The following is a 12508-nucleotide window of genomic DNA, read 5'->3' as shown; positions in this document are numbered from 1 at the left end:
GTTTTCATTTTTGGAGGAACAACCGTGCATTTTCCAGCTTTTGTACCATTTTCCAACACAGAAGGATTCTAGTCTCTGCCCTTTACTTCCTTTCTTCTCTTTATTTTTGATAGTCCTCACCCCAGGAGAGGACCCCATTAGTTTTGACTTGCCTTTCCCCACTTGTTCGTGTCACTGGCCAGGTTTCCATGTGCCTGTTAGCCATTCATGCATTTTCTTTGAAAAACTGTGTATGCAAGTCCTTTCCCCATTCTTAAATTAGGTTGTTTGGTGTTGGTGCTGAATTTCAGAAGTCCTGTTTATGTTCCTACTGTTGATGCTTTATCAAATGTGTTCTATGTAAGTATTCTCCCCCATGCTGTGCTTGGCATCTCTCTGTTTTGATACACTTCCTTGATGCGCATTTTTGGGGGAAGAAATTAAAGAAGTCCTTTTTTTTTTTCTCTTGTTGCCTGTGCCTTTGGTGTCGTACCAAGAAATTGTAGGTGAACCTCAGCTTTCGACACTGCCCCGTTTTCCTTGGGTTTTATTTTATAGTTATTATGCTTTTGTCTCGGGTCCATTCTTAGCTACTTGTTGGGGCCCACCTCCATTCCTTTGCATGGGGTTCTCCAGTTTTCTAGTATCATTTGTTGACAGGCTCTTGGCCCCTTATTGAAAATCAGATGACCACATGTTTTGTGCACTGTAGTTTAATGAGTTTGGATGGCAGGAAGTGTAAGTACTCTAACTTTGTTCTTTTTTTTTTTAAAAAGATTTATTTACTTATTATATATACAGTGTTCTGTCTGCATATATGCCTGTGCACCAGAAGAGGGCATTAGATCCCATTGTAGATGGTTGTGAGCCACCATGTGGTTGCTGGGAGTTGAACTCAGGACCTCTGGAAGAACAACCAATGTTCTTAACTTCTGCGCCATCTCTCCAGCTCCCTCTAACTTTGTTCTTACTTTTCAATTTTTTGGGGGGTTTGGGGGCATTTCTTGAGATCCCATATAAACTTAGGAATGAATATTTGTATTTCTGCCATTGAGATTATGACAGTGACTGCATTCTATATGTGGGCTGCCCTGGGTGATATTGCTGTTATTGCAACAATATTAAGTCTTCCAGGTCATGAACTTAGGATCTCTTTACAAATATTTGTCATTTTAATCATTTTATTGGTGTTATAGAACTTTTGTTTCCTTGGCTAATACCTGAGAATCTTATTTTTCAGGTGCTGTTTTAAGTGAAACCGGTCCTATTTTGGATCATTCATCATTAACATGTAGAAGCACAGCCATTTTGTGTGTTGGCTTTGTATGCTGCTTCTCTGCTGACTGCGGAGCCTTTGAACTGTTCTCGTAACTCCCAGGTTGTTTTTCTGTGGTAGATTATTTCCAAGTTGAAGGATGAAATTCTCGTCATAGAGAAAGAATGCGCAGATCTTCAGCTACACATGGCAAGGACGGACTGGTGGTGTGAGAACCTGGGCCTGTGGAAAGCGGCCATCACCAGCGCAGAGGTATCGCCGCCGCCACCGCCGCGCTTCTGTATAAACCATAGTTTTCCTGGAGAATTAAGACTGAAGGTCAAACATGGTGCCCATTCTTTAGCCCGTGTGTCCACTACCGTCCTTCCCTCTGTTTTCACTCTGGTGTGCTGTGCCTGAGTGGAAACCGCCCAGGACTTCACAGTGTGGATCTCATCTCCCTCCACCTCGGTCAGAGTTGCTTTTGTTCATTGACTTGTAAGCAGCCTTGAGAAGGAGCAGTTAATGCCCTCGCATTCCTAATTTATTTTTCCTGTTATGATGGTTGTAAAATGCGAAGTGTTTCTAGGAAGTTGGAGATACTAAAAAATGAAAAATGTAAATATGTTTTATTGTTCCATTTTGTTCAATTAGATCTCAGAAACTCTAAGATCTTTAGTAATGAATGTTTTTCCTCTTGATTATTTGGTTTTTTTCAAAAGTTTTGAAGGGTACACTTTATCCCTTCTCTTACCCATTTGTCTTACCAGTATATGTTGTATAAAATAATAGATTACATTATGCTATTTTCATACACATATATAATATACTTGGATTGTTTTCACCCCATTAGCTTTCTCATTCCCTGCTTTATCCCTTCATTTGATTATAAAATAACTTCCGTTAGGAGGAAGGAGCTCCTAAGCATTTACTGTCTGGTTACTGCTGCTGTCCTTCCCTGAGTCGGGGGAAAGCTGGAGGGAACTAGTCATGCCCACCATGCTCCACACCAACAGCAAGGTTGTGAGTGCGCACAATGGCATGGATGTTTTGTTTCAATTGTTCTTATTGTTGTTCTTATCTACTCTTCTCTCTGCAGCTTGACAGGCTGGGTGTGAGCGAGCTTAACATTCAAAACGTTGTTTACCTCTAGATATGGCAAACACGAAGCAGCGTGTTCTCCATTCGCTGCTCTGAAAGCCGGGTGTGAAGGTTCATCAGGTGCCCAAGGGCACTTGTGAGCACTCCCACTAAGGCAGGCTGTGGGGCAGAGGATTAGGGAACGCTGTGTTCTACCATGCAGTACCGTTTTTTAAAAATGTACCAGTTGATAACTGTGGATGGAATTTTCATTTGCATGGGCGTGTAGGGATGGGATAGACTCAGAAGGTAGTGCCTGTAGGAGGAGGGCCTTCTCAGTTGTCGTTAGAGCTGCTTCAGCATATTAGAATCTTCCTCATGCAGACGTGGAGAGAGGAGGGCAGCCCCTCAGGAGGGGCCTTCCTCACAGGCACGTGGCCCTAGTATCCAGTCATTATTCAGGTGTTGGCTGTGGTACCACCGTCACTGAAAAGATAAGGGAAGTAGAAACAGGAAGTCCCTTGTAAGATGGATGTGTTTACATCAGCCAGACTTCTCTGCCTTTGGATCCTGCCTGGCCCGCGTACTAGATTTGTGGGAAGTTGACTTCTCTGGCTATGCCTCCACATCCCATCTATACAGTGGAATAGTATTCCTGCTCACACAGTGCATGTGGGTGTCCACGAAGTCTAGTGTCTCTTCGCTTTTTTTTTAAAATTCTTCTCTAATTCATGATATTAATTCAGGCTCAGAATTAGTACAAATGCCCCCCACCGTGTGTGTGTGTGTGTGTGTGTGTGTGTGTGTGTGTGTGTGTGTGTGAGAGAGAGAGAGAGAGAGAGAGAGAGAGAGAGAGAGAGACAGACAGACAGACAGAGACAGAGACAGAGACAGAGAGAGAATGTGTGAGCTGGACAGTAAAGAACCCCCACTACAGTAGCTGTCCTCCACTTACTGTGTCACAGGCTAGGTTGTCTGCACTCAGAGGGAAAAACAAAACCACAAGCACTCACTCGCTTCCAGGCGTATTCAGATTGCTGGCAGAGTTCAGGAGTTCCCTGTTGTAAGCCTGAGGTCTGGCCTCTCTTTTCTTGCTTGTTTCCTTCTTAGGCTTCTAATCTTTGTGACTTCATTTTCTGTTTTGTTTCTTATGATTGTTTCTTATGATTTAGATCTATTCAGATAACCTCCCCGATTTTAAGATCCACTGTGTCATTTAACATGACCTAATTGCTGAGTAAGATCCATCACACTTAGACTCCCAGGGTTTATTGAGTGTGCCATGAAGAGTACAGCAGAGAAAGGATAATCGTGTGTGTATGTTGAGGTGGGGGAGGTGATTAAAATTCTCTTAGAGTCTGCTTATCATGACTTCGTTTTCTGTCTTGGTTTTTCAAGGTGACAGAAGAGAATGGCGAGCAAATGCCTTGCTACTTGGTCAGGGTAAACCTACAAGAAGTTGGAGGGGTCGAAACTAAGAACTGGACCGTCCCAAGAAGGCTCAGTGAGTTTCAGAATTTACATCGGAAACTTAGTGAGGTATGAATACTCATGAACACGGACTCGTGAACACAGGACTGTAGAGTTTCTGAGCATGAAGACATTCAAGAGCTCACGCCATTCACAGAGGAAAATGGATTGCTCTGTCTGCTTGCTCTTGATGCCAGAGTGACAGTGTGGTCAGCCTGGCATTTGGAAATTACTCATAGATCAAACAATCTAGTCTGCCCCAAATCCTTCCGGCCAGATGCTTGTCTAATTTTCATTATAAATAGCTGTAGAACCCCAAAGATGTAAGAGACCAGGGATCTAGGGCCGGTGGGTTTGAAGCCGCCGGCTGTAACCCTCTAATGGGTCATGAAATCAGCTGAGTGTTAAATCACTAGAAGGGGAAGCTGTGTAGGATTTCATTCCATGTACTCCAGGAGTCAGTCAGCAGAGTGGAGTGTTGAAAACACCCAGAACCAGAGAGCTCAGCCTGGCATCCCAGATCTGCCATTTCCTGTTTGAGGACTAAGGGAGTAAATGCTACAGTAGGATGTGTGGTGTGTGGAAAACACTTGCATGATTTTGTTGCGGTTAGCTGTTTCCCTTTGACTTACAATATAGCATATGTAATGTAGAGACAGAGATCATAAATGTGCATCATGGTTGTAGAATAGCGTACCTTTTCCGTTGTGAGGCGTAGTCAAAAAGGTTTGGAAGGCAGCAATCCAGGTGAGTTCCTGGATTTGCTGGGTGAGGGAAACTGACTCCATGCTTACTTGATTCAGGGAGTGTGCAGAGTCGCCAAGTCGGGGTTAGAGCTGTTTGTTCTTCCCGTTTTTCCCTCTGGAGGAGATTTCACTTTCTACAGAAGGCGAGTTCCTTTTATCACAGTGGTGAAAACCTCTGTAGCCATTTCAGTCTGAATTTCAGGCCGTTTTTTTCTTGCTGAGAATGAGCTAACCCTGGAAAGCCCCAGTTACTTCTCAGGGTTCTCTTTTGCCAACGAAAGGCATTTGTTTCCTCTAACTCTGTCTCTTGGGGTGATTTCTGACACTTTTTTTAAATGTAAGAATGGGTTATTAATTTATTAATTTCTTTATTTACCTCTCATGTATTATATTGCATCTCAACCATGGTTTCCCCTCCTTCTTCTCCCAGTCCCTCCCTCCCACAGCCCCTCTCCTCCAGATTCACTTCTCCTCCCTACCTTTTATAAAAGGGCAAGCCTCCCAGGGACATCAACCAAACATGGCATGTCAATATCAGAAAACTAGGCACATCCCCTCGTATTAAGGCTGGGCGAGGCAACCCAGTAGGAGGAAAAGGGTCCCCCAAACAGGTGAAAGAGTCAGAAACAGCCCCCACTCCCACTGTTAGGAGTCCCACAGGAACACCAAGCTATACAACCTTAACATATATGTAGAGGACCTAGGCCAGACTCATACAGGCTCCCCACTTGTCTGTGAGCCCTCTATGAGCCCTGGTTAGTTGCTTCTGTGGGCCGTTTTGTTGTTGTGGTGGTGGTGGTGGTGGTGGTGGTGGTGGTATCTTGACCCTGTTGGCTCCTACAATCCTTCCTCACCCTCTTCTTCAGGAATCCCCAAGTTCTGCCTAATGTTGGCTATAGGTCTGCATCTGCTCCTGTCAGTTGCTGGATGAAGCCTCTCTGATGACAATTATGTTAGGCTCCAGTCTATGAGTATAGCGGAGTGTCATCGGGAATCAGATTTCTAACATTCTGAATGGAGGACTTTCTGAACACTAGCTTTTCAAGTACTTTTAAAAGAATGGCAGCGAAAACTGAGAGTCGTACATGCTACGGCATTTCTCACTTTGACTATGGTTACTCTATAAAAACAAAACGTTTATCTCAGTATAAGAATAAATTCCTCCAATAGTTCCTGGGTAAAACTAGCACTATGGAAGCATGATTGTTTTCCATGTGACAAGCCATGTAACACTAAAGCTTAGTATCAGCTTAGCTTGTTAACAAAGACAAAAGAGGAAAATAAAATCGGACATAAAATGTACTTGCAAAATAAATGTTCTTAAAACATACAAAGGTAATTATACCGAAGCATCACGCTATTTGAATGAAGTCCATGTGTGGCTTTGTGACTGTTGTGCCCTGTCTGGACCTGTGGTTAGGCACTCCTTTTTCCCTCTGCACTTGCTGCTGTGAGTTCCCCGTCATGAGGACCCTCTCCTGTGACATCTATGAGCAGTGGACGCACGTTACCAATGTCACTGCCTGTTCGCTTCTCTAAAACTTGAGATAGTTTTTTAAGAGTGAAATAGCTCACACCATATATCCAGCACCGGTCTGATAGAATGGAGGACTCTACCCACAAAAGGAGGCCTGTTGTTATTTATTTTATTATTAATAATATATTTAGTCTGTGGTTTCCTTTGAAAAGCAGCTACTAAAGCTACGACCTGTTTTGTGTCCCCCCACCCCCCACCCCCCAGAAGCTAGAAACACACCTTCCAGGAGGAAAGCTTATGTTCTGGGCTTCCAGCACAGCACAGTGTGCTGTGTGTGTGCCCATCCAAATCACAGTACTGTCCTGTTCCTCCACGTTCTCTGAGCCTGATTCCAGTGGGTGCGTTTTAGCTGCATGTGGTAGTGCATGCCAGCAGTTCCAGCATTAGGCAGACTGAAAAAGGAAAATCACAAGTTAAAGCTCATCCTGGACTACATTGTGAGAGCTTTTCTCTAAGAGGTGGGGAGAGAGACAGAGGACTAGACAGTAAGAAGGTGCTATTGGTTTGTTCTAATTTTAATTAAAAGCTTTCTTAAGATTAAAATGTAGTTTCCAAAGAGTAACATTTGATCTTTTCTACCCACAGTGTGTCCCTTCTTTAAAAAAAGTCCAGTTGCCTTCTCTCAGTAAGCTGCCTTTCAAATCTATAGATCACAAGTTTCTGGAAAAGTCGAAGAATCAGTTAAATAAGTTTTTACAGGTAAGCAAATGGGAAGTTTGGAATGTAAGGGTGAGATTAGCCGTTTGGAGGTGAACTGCCACCATCCCAGGAGCTTGCTAGTTTGCCTTCTGTCTTCCCAAGCCACCCCCCAGTTAATATTACCAGCGCCATATAGATGTCGCCCCAGCTCTACCTTCCCCAAAGATGACTCTCCCACTCATCATTCTATTCTCCAGTGGCCTCCTGTGGTTTGTTCTAAACCAGTTCTCTTATGACACTGGATACAAACATTTTTATCATCACGTTGCTAATCTGTATGATAACCACATTAGCTCACACATAAACTTGATTCATGGCAAGGTGTGTTGGTGCACACATTTAATCCCAGCATATGGGAGACAGAGGCAGGTGGCTTTCTGTGAGTTCAAGTCCAGTCTGGTCTGTATGGTGAGTTTCAGGCCAGCCAGGGCTACATAGTGAGACTTGGTCTCCAAACAACCAAAGCCTCTTTGGTTTCTGTTCTGTTCTTTCTCCTAGGCCAGATAAGTATGGACAGAACTCGAGGACTTAAAGAGCTTAGGGACCAGAGTAAACAGTTACATAATTGTGTAAGCAGTCATTCTGTTGAAAGAGGTGACACTGTCTACCTCTAGGCAAGGCTACCGTATCTGAACATAGTTGTAAAAGGGTCTTCTGTGGTGTCCACATGGAATATGCAAACGTGAAGTTGGTCAAATGCAGATGAGTAAAGCTGTCTTTAAAGCAGTAGCCCTGGAGACCTTGGGTGGTGTGCAAACGAAGAATTTTTACGACATCAAGCAGTACCAAGCACCGTCTGCATACTGCCTTCCGCAGGCTGAGTTCTTAGGGCGCCATCTCTTGCCATGAAGACCACTGACAAGTGTTCCCACCTAGTTTATTTCTGAGAGAAAAGGCAGCCATTTTTTGTTTAGAATATGGTGAAAGTGAGGTCATACCAGAGTCAGTTCTGCCTCGTTCATCTTGCAGCTCTCAGCAGCCCAGAGAGTTTTCTGTGTAGAAGTAATTCATTCTCTCCTTCCACAGAACCTGCTTTCAGATGAGAGACTGTGTCAGAGCGAAGCACTCTATGCCTTTTTGAGCCCTTCTCCTGACTACCTCAAGGTTATTGATGTACAGGGGAAAAAAAACTCCTTTTCCTTATCTTCATTTCTGGAAAAACTTCCTCGAGACTTCTTCTCCCATCAGGAGGTGAGCGGTCCTCAGGGGGTCCCACTTTAGTACAGTCAAGCAGGTAACTTCCTGGAGGGTGTTTGGAAGAAGAGCTGTTTCTTGAAAGGCAAATGCTGTAAGGCAGATGCATCGGCTTTCAGTGATCACTGCACGTTTGGGAGGTAGCCCCTTGGAAGAATTAGAACACAAACAGAAGGTAAATGACAAGGTGGGGGAGTGGACTGCAGACAGGAAGTGCTGTTGCAGCGGGGTCCTCAGGATGGTGACCAGGGTAGCGCAGCAAGGGAAGAAGGTGGTGTGGGTCCGAGGTCTCAGGGAGGAGGTGTGTCTGTGGGATAGTCGGCAGACCAAAGGACTAGACTGGCGGGTGTCTGTAATGTGCTTATGGAAGAAGGGCAAAGGGGTCATGGCAGGGTAGGGAGCCGAAGCATCGTCTTGGACATGGAGAACCATGGAGCGTGTTGAATCAGGAAGAAGCTGGCAGTGATGTGTATGATAAAGCATTCACTGGAGAGACAGCAAACATGTTCAGTCTCATATTCTGAACCTCACGCTTAATGTATGTTTCAACCACCAAAACCCCTGGTTCAGCTATCTAGCACGTTAGAAGAGACTAGCCTCCAAAATTGGCTTCTCCTTAGCCTGTTGCTAAATGGCAGTGACTCTTCTTCAGGACTGGTTTATTGAGATTGCGCAGAGAGAATGACTATGAACAAAAGTGTGGTACTTTATTGCATTCTGAGTTGAGAAATGCCCACATCTCTATTCAGTCTCTGTGTAAACCCCATCTCTGAAGCTGCTCCACCACCCCCTCCTTCCACGTCTGTCTAGACCTGGCAAACTTTCCTCATACCCTGTCCTCGGCATGAATCCCTTTGGATACACCAATGACTTGGTCACTGTGAAATTGTTCTCTAACAGTGAGTGTTGAACCTGCCTGCTTCTCAGTGCTCACCTTCCTCAACCTCTTTGAAGTATTTAATGTTCCTGGACCAGTGTGAAGCCAACAAGTTTTAGAGAACTCCTTGTGCTTCCAAGAAACTGTCTGACTGCTCAGCTGATAACACCCAAAGACCTATCGTTAGTCTGGTCCTTGTTCCCACAACCTCAGCTTTCTTTTATTATTTTTTTAATTTTTATTAAAAATTTTTCATATATTTCAATCATAGTCTTCTCCCTCCAAAACTCCTTCCAGATCTTCCCCACCTCCCTCAACATCATGTTTCCCCTTTTCCAAAGCAACAAAAAACCAACAAAAGAACCTAGTCCCTGAGCCTTAAGGAGAGGGATTTGATGAAGACATCACCTTTAGGACTGAGTGTTCCAACGTCTCTCACTCTCTGCACATTGTCCAGTTTTGGGTCTCTGGGTTAATTACCATCTACTGCAAGAAGAAGCTTCTCTGATGGGGGTAGAGTAATGCACAGATCTGTCATTAGGACTCGTTTTATTGCTATGTTCTTTTAGTTAAATAATAGTAGTAGGTTTTTCCCTAGGCCATGATCTATGTACCCTCAGGTTTTTGGTCTGTTTAACAGTGTCCAATATGGGTTCCATTTCATGGAGTGGGCCTTAAATCCAATAAAAAGGAAAAAGAAAGAAATGGTTGGTTCCTCCCATAACACTTGTACCACGATTGCACCAGTGTATCGATCATTCAGGCACAAGCAAATATATCATCACTGTTGTAGGTCTTAGGGTTTGGAGCTGGGTGATACTGATGGTTACCCTTCCTCTCTGGTATCATGCAGAGGACCTTCCAGCACAGTGAATGTTAGTCAGTAGTGGTGAAGCTTCCAGTTAGACACCAGCTCAACCTCTCCGTGTTCAGTGACATAAGTAATGTTGTTTTCAGCCTTAGGGCCTACCGTCAAGTTGTGGTGAGTAACCAGCAGCCTTGGCAATACTCTGTGATGCTTGGGGGAGTCCGTGGGGCCCCTTTGGCCAGTGACTCAACAGATGTAACCCATTCCTGACACTGGAGGTTTTGCTCTCATCTTTGGTTTCTTTGCAGACATTAAAATAACAGTCTTTAGCTGTCTTTCCACTGCCTGGTATTTGGGCAGCACTTCATCTCGCCTTATAAAGAGTGCCATTCCTGTATCTGTCAATCTCCAGACCCCTGCCAGACACCAAGACCTGGACCTCATTGCACTTGTGGGCACCAGCTTGGTGCCTGGTGTATAGTGTGTGGACTGAAATATGCTGACATGTAAATCAGGAAATGAGACTTTCTAAAGTGTGTAGTAGATACTTGGAGCACAACTTTAAAAATACCTCAATGACCTTATTTTTAAGAGCAGTGAATTAAAAACTCAGTTAAAAAGTCTTTCAAAATGCAAAAAAAAACAAAAAACCAACTCATCATCTTTAGAAAACTATATTAGTAATTCCCCAATCATTTAGAGAGTGATCCCCTCCCCCCAGTTAGCTTTTTTTTTTTTTTTTTTTTTTTTTTTTTTTTTTGGTTTTTCGAGACAGGGTTTCTCTGTGTAGCTTTGCGCCTCTCCTGGAACTCACTTGGTAGCCCAGGCTGGCCTCGAACTCACAGAGATCCGCCTGGCTCTGCCTCCCGAGTGCTGGGATTAAAGGCGTGCGCCACCACCGCCCGGCCCCAGTTAGCTTATTTTAAGCTTTGACTCTGGTTGTAGAATCAGGCTGTCCTCTGAGGGTAGAAGCAGTTTGTTCTCCAAGTTGAAAATGGATAGCTTTCTGTTTAAAAGTCAAGTCATAGAATAAGGCTAGAGTGTAAGTGGACGGCTCGGAGTTTGTGCCTGAAAAAGGAAGTCGGCTCTGTATCATTCTACTGCATGGTCCTGGGTAACTGGTCCTCTGCCTGTGGTGTTGCTTCTGCCCCAGGAGGAGATGGAGGAAGACAGCGACCTGTCAGACTATGGTGATGATGTGGATGGGAAGAAGGATGCCCTGGCCGAGCCCTGTTTCATGCTGATCGGGGAGATTTTTGAACTCCGAGGAAGTAAGTCTCTTTAATGGTTAGAGATTTGTTTACCGTTGCCCTGTTCCTGGCATGCATTTGATGTGTTTGTATCCACGTGTTTATTCATCCAACAAGTGCTCCAAAGTGTCAGCCACCTTAAAGACACTGCAGGAGTACACTTCATGCTTGGTGCTGAAGGCAGCCTTAGGACAGAGAATTTCTGTATCCCGAGACTTGGGTTCCTGGTTACACAGCACTGTGCTCCATTGAATTAAAAAAGAGAGAATGTTTCGAGCTCTTCTTATGTGACTCAGTGTAGCTTCATTGTCTCATCACCAAAAGCTATTCAAAAAAATCATTTGCATAGCCTGTTAGTAAAGGTGCAGTTTTGGTGCCAAGGTAGTGTTGAGGATATGGATATATAAAAAATATGTGAAGGTTCAGTGTAGAATAATTTTAATAACTAAAGTTAGAGCTAAAATAAACTTTAGAAATGGAGGCTAGTTAATTTAAGAAAAGCTCATGATAAAATAGCATCCAAATATTAAACTCTTTCAGATGAAACGTTTATAGCCTTGTCATATTTTAGATTCTTTTAAGATAGTCCCTGATCTTTAACTTGATTCAGTATAGGCAGAAAACAACAGTGTCCCTCTCAGTCTTCTTGTCTCTAATGGAATCGTGCGCACAGATCTGTGAGTCGTCCCATTTCCCACACAGGTGGGAACACTGAGAGTGCAGCATTCTATCTGGTAGCGTCAGGTGTTCTTTTCCATAGACTCAAAGAGATGAAAACACACTGTGAATGTGTCAGACAGTCACAGCCTTAGGAGGACGCTGAACGTTGCCATTTTCGCCTGCTCCTCCTCGATTGAATGCGTGTTTGGTTTTGTCAGTGACATTTCCGAGAGGAATAAATAGAACGGCCTTGATAATGAGATGTGATGCATTTGCCATCAGCAGACTCCTCGGCGGCTGCAGCTGCCTTTGTGCTTGGAACAAACAAGACTTTAAAAGGAGTCAGGGGCCTGTGGCAGGCAGGTGGAGCTTGGGAACTGAGGAAGGACAAAAAAAGTAGTAGGGTGGGGAGATTCCAGTGATGGCAGAGAATTGAACAAAATGTTTTGGCTCCTGTTGGTGTTCAGAATACAGAAGGACCTAGTAAGGCAGATTTTTATTTTAAACCCTCAACTGTCAGGCCCTCTTCCTAGAGTTCCACCTACAATCAGACCCGCTGGCAACGAACTACCTCTCTCTTGACCTAGAAAGGCCAAGCAGAGTTATCATCATGAACAGAAATGTTCATTCTAGCCTAAAGGCCAGCCTAAAATAAACACGTACTTGGTGCTATTCCAGAAAATTCCACACAGACAGTCCAAGCATTGCTGAGGCATGGCTCTGAATCCACGGCTTGACTTTCCCTTGGGGGACGGGGTGTTAGTTTTTAACTAGGCCTTGAGAACCATCCAGAAGCTGGTTAGGAACACCCTTCGATATTGTGGTCCAGTGTCCGGCCTCTGTCAGTTGCTGCTCTTGTGTGGTCGCCCTCAGGAGAGGGTCTTTGGGAATTGACTCCTTTGAACTTTCCCTCCTGATGCAGATGGCTTGAACCTTTGGCTCCACTGTTGCCA

General features: G+C 44.2%; 1 protein-coding gene across 1 annotated transcript in view; it reads left to right on the top strand.

The window, feature by feature from the left end:
• The window catches only part of Snx25 (sorting nexin 25), a 115848-nt gene that overhangs the window by 96369 nt on the left and 6971 nt on the right, over window positions 1-12508 (top strand). The window contains exons 11-15 of the mRNA XM_059244660.1: window positions 1376-1507; window positions 3713-3853; window positions 6653-6766; window positions 7793-7957; window positions 10799-10916. Coding sequence (XP_059100643.1) covers window positions 1376-1507; window positions 3713-3853; window positions 6653-6766; window positions 7793-7957; window positions 10799-10916 — 670 coding nt within the window. The remainder of the gene's footprint in view (window positions 1-1375; window positions 1508-3712; window positions 3854-6652; window positions 6767-7792; window positions 7958-10798; window positions 10917-12508) is intronic.

Source organism: Peromyscus eremicus, chromosome 17 (assembly GCF_949786415.1).
Source record: "Peromyscus eremicus chromosome 17, PerEre_H2_v1, whole genome shotgun sequence".
NCBI lineage: Eukaryota > Metazoa > Chordata > Mammalia > Rodentia > Cricetidae > Peromyscus > Peromyscus eremicus.
This window is presented reverse-complemented; position numbering and strand designations above follow the sequence as displayed.